Source organism: Sinohyriopsis cumingii, chromosome 2 (genome assembly GCF_028554795.1).
Source record: "Sinohyriopsis cumingii isolate HCF-2022 chromosome 2, ASM2855479v2, whole genome shotgun sequence".
NCBI lineage: Eukaryota > Metazoa > Mollusca > Bivalvia > Unionida > Unionidae > Sinohyriopsis > Sinohyriopsis cumingii.
The window spans coordinates 141,082,952-141,100,434 of NC_142962.1; the positions used below are offsets into that span (position 1 = coordinate 141,082,952).

At 33.7% G+C, this 17,483-nt stretch overlaps 1 protein-coding gene across 4 annotated transcripts; it reads right to left on the reverse strand.

Annotated features, from left to right (window-relative positions):
• LOC149805956 (FAS-associated death domain protein-like) lies at window positions 1-15,695 on the reverse strand. Of its 4 annotated transcripts, none has more exons than XM_089950742.1 (4): window positions 15,449-15,694; window positions 10,909-11,330; window positions 6,787-6,810; window positions 1-2,943 (listed from the first exon to the last, which is right to left on the reverse strand). In XM_089950742.1, exons 2-4 carry the CDS (start codon window positions 11,327-11,329, stop codon window positions 2,675-2,677), a joined length of 714 nt encoding a protein of 237 aa, XP_089806868.1. In that variant the 5' UTR covers window position 11,330; window positions 15,449-15,694; the 3' UTR covers window positions 1-2,674. The 4 variants fall into 4 exon arrangements, with proteins under 4 accessions (XP_089806868.1, XP_089806867.1, XP_089806869.1 ...); XM_089950741.1 differs by having other exon boundaries at window positions 15,388-15,693; XM_089950743.1 differs by lacking the exon at window positions 15,449-15,694 and adding an exon at window positions 14,679-15,272.
• Window positions 15,696-17,483: the final 1,788 nt, after the last annotated feature.

Here is a 17,483-nt window from a genome sequence, read left to right on the forward strand (position 1 = left end):
TTCTGTTTCACAGAAATATTTTAATAATAAAATTTAATAAGCAAGAGATTTCAATGAGTCATGGGAGGGATGGGAGACAAAGCGAACATTAAATTTTTTTAAGTCTCTCAATATCCCAGACAGCATTTATCCATTGCTCAAAATCAACTCATCCTCTCTCTCTCTCTCTGTCACATAAGTAATAACATTATTACCATCTGTACCAATTATATTTACCAAGCAATAAGAAATAATTCATACTTTCATTCAATGTCTTCCTAGCTCACATAGCCTGTTAAATGTATAATACAATTCACTGCTTCAATTTGACAAAATAACAATCTAGAACGTCTGAATTTTAATATATTCTGAATCTGAAAAACAATGAAGTTCAAATGACATATTTTACTAAACTTTTTTATCTTTGAATTTTACAGGTTTTACCCCATCAAAAACACATATAAGTAATAATGATGGCACAAAAGATCTAAATAAATTGAATATGCCACATTATTTCTAACCCCAAAAATATACTGACAGCTTTTGATAAAAAAGAAATTCAAGTAAAATTAAGAAAAATACATATTTTCAATGATAAATCCTCTTATTTGCAATAAATATACAAGATTTTTACATAAAAAAAAAGAACATAATTTATATTCTCAAATTGTTGAAAGTAAAAACATGTAAATAGTATTTTCACAAGTAAAGCAATTCAAAAATATTTCCTACTGTTACATGCCGTAATGATTTTCTAAAATCCTGGCACATTACTTAAAATCTAATAAGTCTATGCACTTACTTTTATAGGTGCTAGTTTTTGTGGGGTTGCTGAGATCGTTTTCTTTTCTAAATTCTGATGGCACTAAATTTTTTTGCTATTTAATTTTTGTTAAGCCTTCATTGGTGGGATGCAAGACACTGCAGTCACTTCCTAATGATGATTGTGATGCTATTATTAGTTAAGGTTTTGCTTTAAGTTTTTTTATTTGCATACAGTTCCTAAATCCCCATATGACCTTTGACTGGAGGTCCATAGAAAATGCTTGTTAAAACCTTGGGTAAAGTTTTTTCTGTCTGCTTATATTTCTTAAACCATTCGATAGATCTTCTTTGTACTTTGGATAAACCATCAAGAAGCTAAAATGAATCATTCTGTGACAAGCTCTTGATATCTTTTGACACTGGTGTCAAAGCCGCATTTTACAGCAATGATTTAATTGTGGGCTCATTAATTTTTCTAACGAAGGCAATGGTGTAAAAGGAATGACTTGGAACTTGCAATATTTCCCCATGTGGTATTTATGACTAACTAGAGCTATCATTATACAATCTTTTATTTACACTTTATTACAAATTCCCATGAAAGGTTTTTTACAAGGATATTTCTTCATACTGCATGGTCACTGTTCACATCATCACATAATGAAGATGTTATTTACTTTTACATGATGTCAAGAATTTAAGTTCTTTTCAAAATCATGTAATATAACAATTGTAGAACTGTTTGACATGCATGATAATTTTAAACCCCCACTTTCACATAACATAATGAGGATAAATGGTCCGTAAAACATCGTATTCATTTTAACAACAGTCACTCGCTATAAATTACCAACAAACTGATTTAACAACATATTACATTGTGATGGTTTATTATTAAGGGTATAAAAAAAAAACAGTAAGGACAATACTGAATTAGAAGAAGACAAACACATGTCAACACTGCAAGCTGAAATCATTTTGTGATATGCTGTAATATAAATGCATTATAATATATATCAGTACAGTCACGTAACTATCAAGCTGACCATTTTGAAAAACCTATGTCATACCAACTGTCAACATTTTTTGCTAAGCATGCATGATTATTACTGTAAATAACATGTTCCATTAGTTGTGTTCTCCTTATTTTGGGAACAAAATAAGGACGGTGTGCATGGACATGTAATGGATGAAAGCATGCAGATAAGGTAAGTAATGACCGATATTCATGTCATCATGCACGTGTATCACAAGATTACTAGAAGTTCAAAATATCTCGTACTATCAATGCATTTACAGCATATTGTTAAAGATTTATCAATTTCACCATTTTCCTTTTGAGTCCAACAGTAGCATATTTTAACTAAGACAGTCACATATGTGGTAGATGCATAAAACATCATCAGAAGAATACTGAAGAATGGAATAAGTATTAATTACAATGCATATTTTCAAAAAGGACTGCCTACAAAGCTGCAGGCTGTTAAATGTTAAGGAATGGGCTGCATGTGGCCCACAGGCCATGGGTTGGACACACCTGACCTGAACCTTTAAACCTGACACCTCGGTATAGTACATGTACACTTTAAGCAGATACATAAAGTCACTGCAAGATGATTTGCATAAATTTTTTATAAGAATATTTTAATTTTGCAAGAGGAAAGAATAGTCTTTTATTTATGTTTTTAATACACATAAAGACAAACAATAACCATAATGTGGCCTATCCCTATAAAGGATGGTTGTCACCACTAGAAATTTCCATTCAGAATTTTCCTCACAGAACATTGCAAAACCTTGCTGTTACTGAGACTGACATTATTTTGCCAGCCTGGGTTGTTTTCTTTGTCCATATTAATTTAACTTGTTTAATTTGAGGAAAGAGTGTCAGGGAAAATTATCTGAAAAATGCAAATATCAAAATCTTCACTCATTTGTAGTCCCCAAGCTCTAAATCAGCAGCCAAATCATTTCTTTCGACAGATGAATCCCGTAAAGCTTTGATAATTCTGTCTTTAGTTGCACCTTGTTTCTGATCCTGAATCCACTCCTGCATACAGTAGTAAATCTGGTCTCGGACAGTCCGATACTGTCCCTCTACATGCTCAATAACTGTGTCATCTACGCCAAGGGCACGCATGAAAAATCTCCAGTTTCTTCCCAGATTTCTGGTCAAGAAGTTTATTTCTTTGCTTAGATCTAAAAATATATAAAACTACTATGAAGGAAAATCCAAAGCAGTATTAATGAATTATTTATATAATGTTCTTGTTTGCAACATGCAAATACATATTTCTTGTTTGCAACATGCAAATACATACATAGATAATACCCTCGCTGAGTGTTGCACATTGAGCGTGGACTACTTGTTCTCCCAAATCATGCCCCTGGGAGCACATTTATTTCTTCAATAAGCTGGCTTATACAGTGTTGAAAGAACATAAACTATGTAAACTATCACCCAGACTTGATACCGTCAATTTTACTTTTTTTAAACTAAAGTCTGATCAAATATCATTCCAAAGAAGTGCTCATAAACTCTTCCAAGATCTTGACCATATAAACCTACTGACCAAGTTTTATCAAACTTGAATGAGAAACAGTCTCTATATTAGCAGAAGTAACAACCTCAGCCAAACAGATGTAAGATAATCTCATTAATACACACACTGATCACACTTATTACAGAAACTGTCAAAGCTATGTTGAGATAAGCGTACTGAACAAGCTAGAAAGATAAAATCTGATAAAAATTCAGTTTCCTAAGTGGTAACATGATCAGCCAATTTGATACAAGATTCCTTCATGAATATGGAAAGTGGCTAACAAGATCAGCCAACGAGATACAAGATTCCATCATAAATATGCAAAGTGGTAACAAGATCAGCCAATGAGATACAAGATTCCATCATAAATATTCAATGATCTTGCTTATGATCAAACTTCTTCACCAACTTAATGATACAAGAGCATTTAAAATCTGATCAGTAATACAGTTGCTTGCTCATCCAATCAAAAAGAAGATCACATCATTAATATGCATGGATCTTACAATAAGATTTGATCATAAATGTATATCACCATCACATCTATCCATGATCATAATGGTATAAGCCTATTTAAAAAGTCTGATCAAATACTAACAAAAATAGTCTCTGAAGTGGTTTAAAAAACTCAACCAATCTAATGCAAGATCACCTTATAAATAAGCATAAGTCTTGCTCACAATAAAACTCATCCAACATCTTGATGACATTGGATTTTTAAGTATTTTAATAAAAATTAGGTCAGAAATACTGAGTGGCAAAAAGCTCAGCCAACCAGATGCAAAATCGCATAAATAATACGTGAACATCTCAATTATAAAATTCACTGAATATTTTGGTAATATATGTCTATTTACCAAATTTCATACAAATCTAATCAACCTAATCAGTACACACTTTGATAACAAATGCATAGCTGCCAACCCTCCAGGCTTGCAATTAGTGAAAATAGGATAAAAATTAGTGAATGTTGACATTAATTCATGAAGCGATCTTCGAGTCCTTGAATATTTGTCGGAACAATGTTCAGCATGGTCTCCAGCTGATAAAGGTAGATTGTGTTCAACAAGAAAACTCACAAACAATGCTTCAGCATTGGTAGCTTGCAGGTCTTCCGTCGATGGCTTAAAATATTCCAGAGCTGAAATCTGCTGCGAGTTCTTAATTTTTCCAACCTCTATGTGCTTTTTGCTACCAATGAGCTTCCTCACATCGTCTCTGCCACCATGCCCAATGCTAAACTTTGTGGCACACTGCGTGCAAAAAGCATGATGTATATCGGCGTTTGATGGCTGAATGCATGGCCAATTTTTTGTATATTCCAAACTAAACATCACTTTTTGTGCAATACATTTCTTATTCCTTAGTGGTGAAGACATTTTCAAGATGTGATTCCGAATGGTAATTTAAATCAGTGTTTGTGGCGCATGCGCGGAGCAAAATTCTGGTAAGGCCCCAGTTTCTCTCAAACACATTTGTAAAACTACTCTTATACATATAGATTAAAATACACTAAAATGCTTGCTACTGGGCCAACTGTACCAATCAGCTATAGTTCCACTAATATCACGACCAGCAGTACCGGACTGTTTCGGCAACTGCCGATATCACGACTAGCGATTAACAGGATATCATTTATTTTATTAAAGATTTAAAATATTTGAGAACTGGGAAATTCATGATTTTTGTGCATGCAGCGTGAATCCATGAATCACTGAAAAAAGTCATGAAATTCATGGCAAAATCGTGAGGGTTGGCAGCCATGCAAATGGATCAGAAACATGATCTCTGGAGCATTAAAGAACTGTCATTCATATTCAATATCACCTCAATAATATGCATGGATCTCACCCATTATCAAAATCATCTGAGATCTCGATGATGAGTGTCCTTATTCCCAGTTTTATCAATCTTGGATGGGAAATATGGCTTCCATTGTGGTAACAAGTTCTGTGAATCAGACCGCATGACTGCTGCTTGAAAGATCTTCATAATATAAATGCACATTCCAAGTCTGATCAAACTAGATAAGAAATTGGCATTAAGAGCATTAACAAGCCATGTTAACAGATGGACTACGGATGACACAAAATACATTATATATGTAGAACCATATCATAGGCTCACTAGGAAATATCATCAGTTGAACTAAAAACTATGAAAAATCATAAAATGAATAAAAGTGAAAAACAAGTCATATGAAGGGACTAACACTCTACTGGTCAGAAAGAATTTCCAGGAATTCAAGTTAAGACTATTTCTGTTAGAACTGTTGAGTGTTGAAACTAACTGTTATTCATCAGCAATAAAATATGTTCAAATTATCTGATGTCAGATTGCCAATATCTGCATTTAAGACCAAGAAGATAGGCGAAGCCTTCTGGTGGACATCGCAAGCTGATAAGACTTCCCATTTTGGAGCACTAACATTTAAATGTTTGACATAGTGGACATCAGATCAGCACCATTTTCATTTCCAACCAACTTGACATCATAAGAAATATTTTAGCAAAAAGTGTATGCTGATATGACCAAGCCTTAGCCTCGGCTAACATTGGTATGTGAGAAAGCCTGCCAGTAGCTTCTCATGGGTTGGTGGTTCTTCCCATGGTTTTCCAGTGTTCTTCCTCCACCAATTATACTGGCCGCCATGTATAGCCTATCTTGTGCTGAAAAATGGCATTAAACCCTACAAAAACAACAACAACTGATATGACTATTTATTCACAAGTAAAGTAAAAAGATTTCCAAGATGGCCACTGTGGTGGCCATACTGGATGTCTCAGAGGCACCATAATAGTAGACGTCATATGAAGTCATTCAGAAGAAAAAAATAACTCATGCTGATATGACCAGCCATTAAGGAAAAGTGATAACGAGTTTCAAGATGGTCACTGTGATTGTCATATTGGATGTATAAGCAACACCATATTCATTTAGGATCAGCCAAACAAACATCATCTGAAGTGAAAACCCCAGGTCAATATGACTTTGACTGCTGCGAAGGTCTTACTGGATGTCCAAGTGGCATCATTTTCACTTATGGCCAGCTAGACCATGGGATGAATGTGTGTATATAGTATCATGGCAATCCTCGTGCAGTTTCAGAGGAGTACGTGTATATAGTATCATAGCAATCCTCATGCAGTTTCAGAGGAGCATTGTGTATATAGTATCATGGCAATCCTCATGCAGTTTCAGAGGAGTATGTGTATATAGTATCATGGCAATCCTCATGCAGTTTCAGAGGAGTATGTGTATATAGTATCATGGCAATCCTCATACAGTTTCAGAGGAGTACGTGTAAATAGTATGGCAATCCTCATGCAGTTTCAGAGGAGCATTGTGTATATAGTATCATGGCAATCCTCATGCAGTTTCAGAGGAGTAGCAACATGAAACTTGTGTTAACAGATGGTAGGGTGGCAGACAACAGAACATCCCACTAGCTCTCCATGCTGTGGGCAATTAAGCTAAAAATTACAGTATTGCTTACCTTGACCTGCATATTTCCGTTGCTCTGTTAAAGAAAGGTAAAACATTAAAAACAGCAAAGTTACTGACAGTAAAACTTTGAAAACACTATTGGCATATTTAATTTAGTTTGGACTAACAGGGGGAGAATTCTGCAAACCCTAATCTAAGTCTTCATTTTTGGCTAGTTCCCTTGCTTTAATAGGCAAAATGCATGCTTTCAATCAAATATGGTGAAATTTTAAAAAACGGTTTTGAAGATATTTAGGTTTTTCAGTAATGGCGCGCATAACTTTGCAGATCAATATTATTTGAAAAAATATAAAGACCTTTATACTGCATCTGCATGTTTTCTGTCAATTGTGGTCAAAAACTGGATTAGAGCTTTCAGAGAAATCAAGCATACAGTGGTTTCGTACTTTGTTTTAGCAATGGTGGCCATATCTAACTGCAGACTGGAAACATCTGAATACATTTTAAAGACCTTCATATCCAGATGCTGTCAAATTTGGCAAAATTATGATGAGCAGTCTTTGAGAAGTTAAAATTACATTTATGAACAGACAATTGAGGACACTACATCCTATGCATAATGAACCATAACATAAACCCACTTGGCCTTAAGGCCAGGTAAGCTAAAATTAAGTGTCAATGGGTCTGTGACAGTGCATAAAATTTTTACAAAATGCATGGTAAAGTCTACAAAATCTTTATCCACATATGCATTGTGGGCTTTGGATGGAGTAAAATTAACAGATAGTTGTAATGGCATGTACCAAATCTTCATTACATATCTACATATAATTTCTGTACGATAATAATCTATTCAGCAGTGAAGTTCAATCCTTCACAATAGACATACAAATTCATACAACAAGAAAAACAAATCTACAAAGAAAACCAATTTAACATGAGCTTTCTTCAATGATGAATAAATCTGATGTATAGAAAATTATACCAATTGGTGAGGTGGGTTCATATATAAAATTATTATCGTATCCGTGTACTTTATTTGCAACTTATTTATCCATGCCCCCAACTGGAACATAATAAAACAGATATTAATTTTTCAGATAATGTATTTTGGAAAAACAATAACTTTGGTTAGCACACAAATTTATCCTGTCATGAAGGATTGGAGGATATCTGTTTGTATCAATGAACACTGTATATATTTCATTATGTAGATAAAAATACTAGAGGTTTTCACAGATAAGATGAAATATATCTATTATTCATTTGAAACTAGCCAATTTTCTTTTTTTTAAATGCAAAAGTGAGTTGGCTTGATAAAGTGTATAACAGACTTAAGTAGATTTCTTACAGTAACCTGCACCATAACATTTGCCATTTATGTTCTCATGTTTTGTGTATATTCACATACAAAATATTAACAGTAACATAATTCTCTTCCCTAATTCAAGGTAAAAAGAACATACGAAGTATTTTTAAAATTAAAAACATCATTATATTGTCAAATTCAAACCGTATACTCCTGAATGACAGAGTGCCATGTTTAACATGAGACCAAGCAACTGAAAACTCAGTGGATGATTTTCTTTGGTAACAATGTTACTAAGGTCACTTGACTGAAGTTTAAAAATCATTCTGATAATTTTACTCCATTAGTGTAATAAATTTATTTCTCTTGAAAATTCACTAATTTATGGACTAGTACACAATAAAAGTAATTATTTTTTACTGTGCTGATTTAAAAAATATTTAAATTACATTAAACTTTGTCAGAATCTCCTGAATTATTCTTGAACTGTGCTTTTTGCAAGCAATGTCCCATGTGATAATAGGAAGTTAATTATCAGGGCCATGACTCTATACAAAGTGGAGTTGACAATGATAAAAGACACATCAGAGATAATTTACAAACCAAACTGCATGTGAATCTGCTGAACATTTCTTGAGCTATGCTTGTTATAATGCAAATATGTATGTATTAAATTTTTAGTGGCCATATATATTGTGCCAAACAAAGGATATATCAGCCACAAGCAACACCCATGTCATAATGTATGTCTTTTTTATCATGGACCATAACACTATCCAAATGGTGATGACCATACAAAACTCAGGCACATCCAGTAATATGTGACAAAGTACACATAAAACTATGATGATGAATGGTTTCCAAGCTATTCTGGTGGCCAGGATCTGCTGTATTGGAGATTTAAATTTGATGGAATAAATGTAAAAACTTCATAAAAAACTGGATCTGAGTAATGTGAACCTTTAAAAAGGAGACCTACATGTACGGTAATAGGTAATTCACCCAACAAAATGGCTTCCAATTATATGCAAGGATTGCACAGATGGATGGATGGATGATTACTACAGGGCTCCCTTAGCTCAATATAGTGTCCTAATCATGCTCAACTATCCATAATTGATCTATCACAAAAGCAGATAGGACCATGCCCTAGTGGTCAGCAGTTCGTATGTAATAGCACATTTTACAGTCTGGGCAACATATGGTGTAATGTTAATTAGTACTGTGACTGTGATTGTGGTTTTAGAGCACACCAGTACTGTAAGGCTATATACCACCACAAACAAGGTTATAGGACACATGATTTATGTATAAAAAGTGGTTCATTATCAGCTAGCAATAAAAAAGGCAAAGACAAAATGATGAGATGGTGAAAACAATATATGAAGGTTCCTGATCAAAAGGTAATATATGTGGTGTGTATAAAGGTAAGAAGACCATAAAATATAATTTTAGTGTTAATTGGAATTATGACACTAAATATATTACAATTTACTCCATTTTTGGACTTGTATGTTAAATTCCACATCACCATACACAGCCAAGTACTTTTTTGCTTTTGACAACTAATACATCAAAGCTGACATCATCCACGTCAGACCTTATTACCGTACTGTATTTCAAGAACTAAAGCTGTCACCATCCCTTCAGTGATGAAAGCCCTAATCATTAGACTTCACTGACTAAAGCTGTCACCATCTCTGTCAGTGATGAAAGCCATAATCATTAGACCTCACTGACTAAAGCTGACGTCATCCCTATCAGTGATGAAAGCTTTATCATTAGACTTCACTGACAAAAGCTGACATCATCCCTATCAGTGATGAAAGCGTTATCATTCGACTTCAGTGACAAAAACTTACCTCATCCATGTCAGTGATGAAAGCCTTATCATTGGACTTCACTGATTAATTTTTATTCATACACTATCAATACACATAATGTGTAATTTGTGTCCTCAAATTTTGGTACAGATTACTTTTCTTATTGGAAGTTTGCAAATGTTAGGTACCCTAGAAAATGATAATTATTTTTCTCATTTCATTATTTGTGCACATAACAAAATAATTAGCAAAAAGTGTTATACTGCATTGTAAATAAAACGAATATCAATAGGTTTGTGGGTGTAAGTTTTTTATGTTGATTTTGAAAAGGGTGTTTTTCAAAACATCAACCAAACTTTTTTTTTAAATATAAAATTTAGCCTAGGAGTCTCAAACAAGCAGCCTACAGGCTACAAGCAGCCCACCAAGCCGTATCCTTTGGCCCATAAAATGACTGGCATCACAAGGTGTCATGAGAGATAACAAAGAGGATGCTGCCCTTGGGCCATCAAAAATGCCTTTATGTGACACTCAGGGTGGTTTGAGTTTGAGACCCCTGATTTAGAGTAAGGGTTAACATGGCAAAAGCAGTAAACTGTAGGTTATATGTTGTCACTAGATGAAAATACCAATGAGTGAAGGGTAAATAGAGTCAACTGCCCCCCCCCCCCCAAAAAAAAACCCACACACATACACACAATTACCTGAGGGCACAATAATGAGGTCAGAAAAAAAGATTAGCCACCTAAAATAGTTGCTTTAATTATATGTGTACTTGGCTAGGCAACACCTTCTTTGTGTATCTAAAGGTTTTGCTTTTTTTTTGCCAATAAAAACAGTGCTGTGTCTGCTATGAAGGATCTGATTAGTTAATCAATTTTCTATGTCATCTTATGGATACTTTAACAAACCAATTTTTGGCCACTCAAAGAACCCTGGGCTGATGATGGAGGAATGCATAAAAGTAAAGAGTCATCCCTAAATATCCATGACTGTTTATTGCCAGTCTGATGTTTTGTACTGCCACTGTAAGACATACCATTTTGTGTCCGTTGTGCTGGATTTAAAACGGGCTGAGCAGGATAGTTTACATATACTATCTGAGGTTGAGGCTGGGCCAGAGGCAGTTGTCTGTAGATTATGTGAGGACTTTGAGAATTGGGAAGCTCAGAGAAAGGTAATGGCAGTGTCTGAACTCTCTTGGCTTCATAATCTTCTACAATTCTAAGTCCATCAGTTCTTCCGTCCATGCATAATTGCAACAAAGCTTTCAACTGTTCTAAGTTATTGGGACCTATATATTCTCTGTCTTCCAAAGCATCCCATAGGTCTATTGCAGTTTTAATTTTTTCGCTTTCACGTTTTTTTATGACTCCCTTCAATGCAAACAACATAGCCTTTAAATCATCTGGACGGATTTTGGAAGCTAAGTCAATCAGCATTGCCTTGTAGTCCCCCATTCTGAAAAAGTGTGAACACAAAAGTTGAATATTTAAGTTATAAAGATGATGAAAGTTGTAATTTATCTCCATTTATTAACTTTTTGTTATTACCAGTACAGTGTCCTTTAGATACTTGGGCTTTAATGAACTGTACATATTAAATTTTATATTTTACAAATTGATTGATGTTTAAAAGCATAAAAGCATATGAAAAACAATTTAGTCTCAAGGCAATGAAAGTAAAATGATTTTCCCCAAGGCAAGCCACGGCAGACAACCCAGGCTGGTCTTGGCAGGATTCTGACACAGATCACCAATGATGAATCCAGCATGCTAATTACTTAAGCAAACTAGATCAGAATTTACAGAAATAAAGCAAAGAGTAATATACCAGAAAGGAACCAACTTGAATCCACACTGACAATATCTTGACATCTGATGCTTTCTCACATCAGTGAATTATATAAAAATATGCACTAACAGGAAGATAGATAAATAATAAAAAACAATGTCAATAATACTACACACCTGAATTTCTCAAAGTGTGTTATGTGTGCTCCATTCAAGTGGTCCGTGGAAAGGTTTACAATAGTTAGCTAAAGGTACAGTCAACATTAGGAAAGATCAATAAATGGTCCACCGAGACCATCAGCAATGGCTAAGTGGTCCACCAAAACCCTCTGCAATGTTCGGGTGGTCCACGAAAAAAGCAAGAACCACTGACAAACACTATTTCCTACAGATCCATTAGTCTTGTTTGCAGAACATGGGAATGAAGTAAACAATACCAAGCAATCAAGACTGGGCTAAGAATGAAGCAGAAATAGAAACAGTGACAAACTTGTTTGCTTCAGATGTGGCCAGCTTGGACATCTCAAGAAAGATTGCTCTCCTAAGAAGTCTGGTAACAAAAGTTCAGCATAGACCAAACAATTGGCAGGTTGCTGTCAGGGTATGCGACTGCGTGACTCATGCAAAATTTACACGAATTCACACACTTGGAGAACAGTGATACGCAAGAACTCTCGTAAATTTGTTGAAAGTCCTGCATATGAAAATATGCTCAGCAAAGTATAGAATTTTATTTAACTGTTCTTTTATCATGGCCAATCTGTTTTTCGGTAGGCAACTGTTTAAAAACATCTGGGTTCTGCAAGCATGACATGAATGGTTGTTAAACTAAATTTGATCTGAACATTGTGCCCTGTAATAAGCATTATGGCGTAGTTTGAACCTGCCATGAAGGCGGTTTCACAAATGTGTTTAAAATATGAGCTACCTAGAACCCAAAATTCTGAATCCAGTCATGGTTCTTATGTTTTTGTTCTGTAAATACTGGCTGATGAAAGCAATGATGGCAAAAAATTTTAATGTTATGAAGTATATTGGATTATTGGAGCTGGGAAATTGTTAATGGAGATACCAGTGAGTGATTTTGAGACCAAAAATGGTGTTAAATATGAGACAGATATACATGTTGGATGGTCAGAACTAGACAGCATGACGGTCACTCTCCGTTTCATCAGTATTTCGAAATGCAGAAGGGCATAATACTGAGCATATTTAAAATAAGGACAATTTAAAAGTAGAATGCAATTTTTCTTTCCTTTTATTAAATTAGCCCTGTGGATCATATGCTACAAAACCATATATCCATATCAGGGTTAACATAAACTGAATAAATAAGGATGAAAAATGAAATTAAGAAGTAAAGATATTTATCTGAATAACTCTGCACAAGCAGGCTACAGCACTGGTGGACTAAAAACCCCTAATACAACATCATGGAACAGATAAGAAATCTGGCATTGCAGTCAGTGAACTACTGATTTAAGAAAGTAAGTTATGCTAGTGAAAAATCCTATTTTGGAGCAGATGTATCCAAATGATAATATCTGTGAGCTCTGCAAAATTGTAAATAACAGCCACAAAGATCAGTTCATCTTCAAGTTGACAAAGCTAGCTATGCATATGCCCTTCAGAAGGAAGCACAGAACAATATTCATACACAGATAAGGAACATAGTATGCTTAGAAATAATTAACAGATTAATATTTATACAACTAGAAGTGACATCTTTTAAACTGTAGCAGGAAGAAAGAGAGACAGATGTTAAAGTGTTGTATATCGAAATAAATAAATATTGAACTATGACCATTTCCTCAACCCCCTCCTTCTTTTCTACTTTCCCCTTCTTTTGGTGACAAAGGGTATAGTCCCCCTTAAGATACAATCCTGGCAGTATCTCTCCTTAATTTGTGCATGGGGAACAAATTTGGAATTTCTCTTTTTATGTTGAGATATTAAACCAGCAAATGAAGATGCTGATGGAATTAATAAAATTAGCACTGAATTGGCAACGGGGCAGATTTTAAACCACTAAAGTTTATCACCTTATGTAAAATTAAAAAATAGAGAACAGACAGAGTGTTGTCAATAGTTTTCCTTCTTCACTAACAAATACAAGTACATATGGCCACAAGTCTTTTGTATCTGCAGGCAGTACAATGTGATATATTTTGTTGGTATTCATCCTCATTCCCAATCTTGGATTTGTTTTTGATGAGATTTTCTTTGCATGAGGACACTGCTTTATTTCTTCTGTTTTGAAAATAACATTGTAATGTCTTCCAAGTTTAAGTGAGACATGAAATTAGTAAAAAGATGTTTTCAAAGCATTCATGCCATGCAAAACAAACGGCCTGGTGGCTAATGTAAGTTAAATAGAGCCACCATTAAATAGCCTAAAATGTTAAATAAAACTCGCTGACAACCAACCGGTAGTCTGTTTGAAAGTATGTTTGTTTTCTTGTCATCAATTAAAATTTCACATAAAGATATGATAGCTATGTTAATTTTCTATCTATAATCTGCTTACTGGAAATACAAACAAGTATGTCAACATACATAAAAGGGCAACATCTACCTTTCAAAGATGGAAAAACCATCAAGTTCATATATGTATCGATACGTATCAATGTACCTACCACAAACCAAATAAAAAGTAAAGATCCAAGGTAGCATAGCTGAGTGATTTCTGCTACATTATTTTTACTTAACTTAGTAGAATACAAATGTATAAGCTTAACTTGTATGATGTTCTTACTGCTATGTGCTGTGCAAATCTCAAGTACATACATTTAATTTTTTTCAGAAAAGTGTAGGATACAATGTGACCAGCAAAAAATGATGTTTCACACGAATCAAACCGAGTAGCCTCCTTTGTATGTTGACCACTTTGGCTATTTCTGCAAGACAGAAACATGCCTTGAATGTATGCGTGCACAGTAAGTTACATAAAAATCATACATCTGCCTAAAATGTTATCACAAACAGCATACATTCAATGAATGTCTGTTGGACTGACCTTGGAAGTTGTGATAGCTTCTTTCGATCATGTTCACTGGTAGTATACAATTTTCATGTTCAAGCCAAATGTAACACAGAGTGTAGGAACTATTAAATGAATATGAAATTAAAATGTGGCTAATTTAGGGAAATATTCTGTAGCCAGTTCTTACATTGGCAAAAACAAATGGTAGTTTTCTTTTAAAAATATACCTTTTCTATATCTGATTTTCTCAGTTTTTCCAAATGTGATTAAAGGCTTACTAATGAGTTGCGAAAATTCGTATATTTTCTTATGTCAGTTGTAAAGAAACTCTATGACTGACCTAGTCCTACAACGTAAGACACATCACCCGATATTTTTTTTTTTTTTTTTCTGGGGGATGATGGCACTAAAACAAAACCAACATGTGCTATGTCTTACATTGTAGGACTACAACCTGACCTAATCATACAATGTAAGACCTCGACCCTGATAGTTACGTTTTGGGCGGCAAGGCCCAAAAGATGTCTCGACGCACAAAACATAAATATATGGTCGAGCTCTAGCGTTGTAGGACTACGACCTGACCCACTACCAATCGCTCATTTCATAGATTGGTTAGTCTATCAACTAGATTTTCAAGAACATCATTTCCTGTTGACTTTTTCACCCGCATACTATCTTGAACTATGTTTCTTCTCTGCTAATCAAGACCAAGCTCTTCAAAACAAAGATAAATTATTACCTTATTTTTCTATCACATATATTCCGAATGTTTATTACCACCCTTACTAAATTTCCTTCACCTTTCTACATGGAATCTTTCATGGGGTTCCCCACTTTGCTTAGGGACCGATGATTGTGATTATTTGGGATCGTCGAGGTGAGACTGGGATTTTCATCCCAACCAGAATATCTTTTTCTTCTAGCTCAAAATAAATTCTTTTCAGTAGTATTATCAATGGAATTATTTCTCTCTGTCTCTACATAAAAGTTGAAGTATATTTTTGCAAGATGGGAGGCTGCTGAATTTTGACAAAACAACCGGCCCAAAAATAAAAAATAAAAAATATGATCAGAATGGTTCCCTGTTCTCTATCCTGGGGAGAGGGTTATACACTAAACACCGCAAAGACACGTAAAGACACACAAAGACGGGACATAGACGTTGAAAACCGATAATAGTGGAAATATTTACCGTTGATAAAAAATTTATTTAAAAAAACCAAAAATATAAGAACTAGAAATGTTTGCTTTGTCTATGTGTTGAAAATTTAGTTCAAAAAACAGACATATATATATATATATATATATATATATATATATATATATATATATATATATATATATATATATATATATAAGAATTATAAATATCTGCTTTGTCTATGTGTTGATCTTTCTTTTCATTAAATATCTACTTGCACTCAACATTGTAATGAGTTATGTTAGATATTCAATAATGCATTTTGTCACAGCAATTGAATCTCATCATCATTATTTGTAAACTATTTTATCGCATTTAAAAAAGATGCAGAACGTTTCTCGTGAGTGTATATTTCATAATGCAAATGTAGTAAGTATTAGGAAAAGATAAGTGTGCAAAGACGGTGCAGAGACGCTACATACTTACTATACCGGAAAATATTTACTGTTAATAAAACAAATATATATATATATATATATATATATATATATATATATATATATATATATATATATATATATATATATATATATATATATATATATATATATATATATATATATATATATATATATATATATATATTATAAATGTTTGCATTGTCTATGTGTTGATTGTTCTTTTCTTTAAATAATTAAATAGTTAGACATATGGGAGTCACTTACACTCTTATAGACCATGAAATGCCCTCATGTAATTTTCTAAAAATATTTAATTATAATAAGTGTTGACAAAAGGAATAAGACATGAAAAGACACGCAATGACATGCAAAGACGGGGCAAATACTTACAATGCTGGGTTATGTATATCTCTGTTGTGTGCTTGTTTTAGCCGTGATTGAAGATTGTTCTTTAAGATAAAGGTCATTTCTGAACATGTCTTACATAGCTAACTTTTGTCCATGATTATAGAATGTACTTTAAGATAATGATCATTTGTAAACATGTTGACATGGCTTTTTGAGCTTAGTATGTTCTGGAAGAGAATGTATTTACACTTTGACGGAATTTCCATTAGAATTACTAATATCTAGGTCAAGTGGTGATGTGTATATGAATAGAACGTTTGTAAACAACGTCTTCATATCAATCTTTGGGAATCTTTGATCAGAGTTTGTAGTTGTGTTCAGATATAATTTTAGAATATTTATTTAAATTATTCATTGGAGTTACTAAAGTGCTCATAGACTGGAATAACACATTATTTTGAGATTTTGTGAATTCTTTCAAATGTAATTTGGGTTACATCATTGTGTTACATCAAAACATCCAAGACAATTGGTACGTCAGCACATTCAGGACTATTTGGTGCATGAGCACATGCAAGACTTGGAATTCATTCAGAACATTAAATATTTTTGAACTTCTGATATGACATTTACTTAGGATTGTTTGGGATTTAATTCACAGTACTGTTAAGTTCCTCTACAATTTTCACATTGTAACTTAGAGAAATAAATTATCTCTTGTATTTTATTAAAATTATAAGTTTCACTTTCGTTCTCTTATAAGGCTTAAGACCATAGAGTTGTAACAATTTAAAAATATATAATGATGATGCAAAATGTATTTACAATACTGGAAAATATTCGCTGCTGATATAAATTCTGTGGTATATGATGGTGAAGTGATGC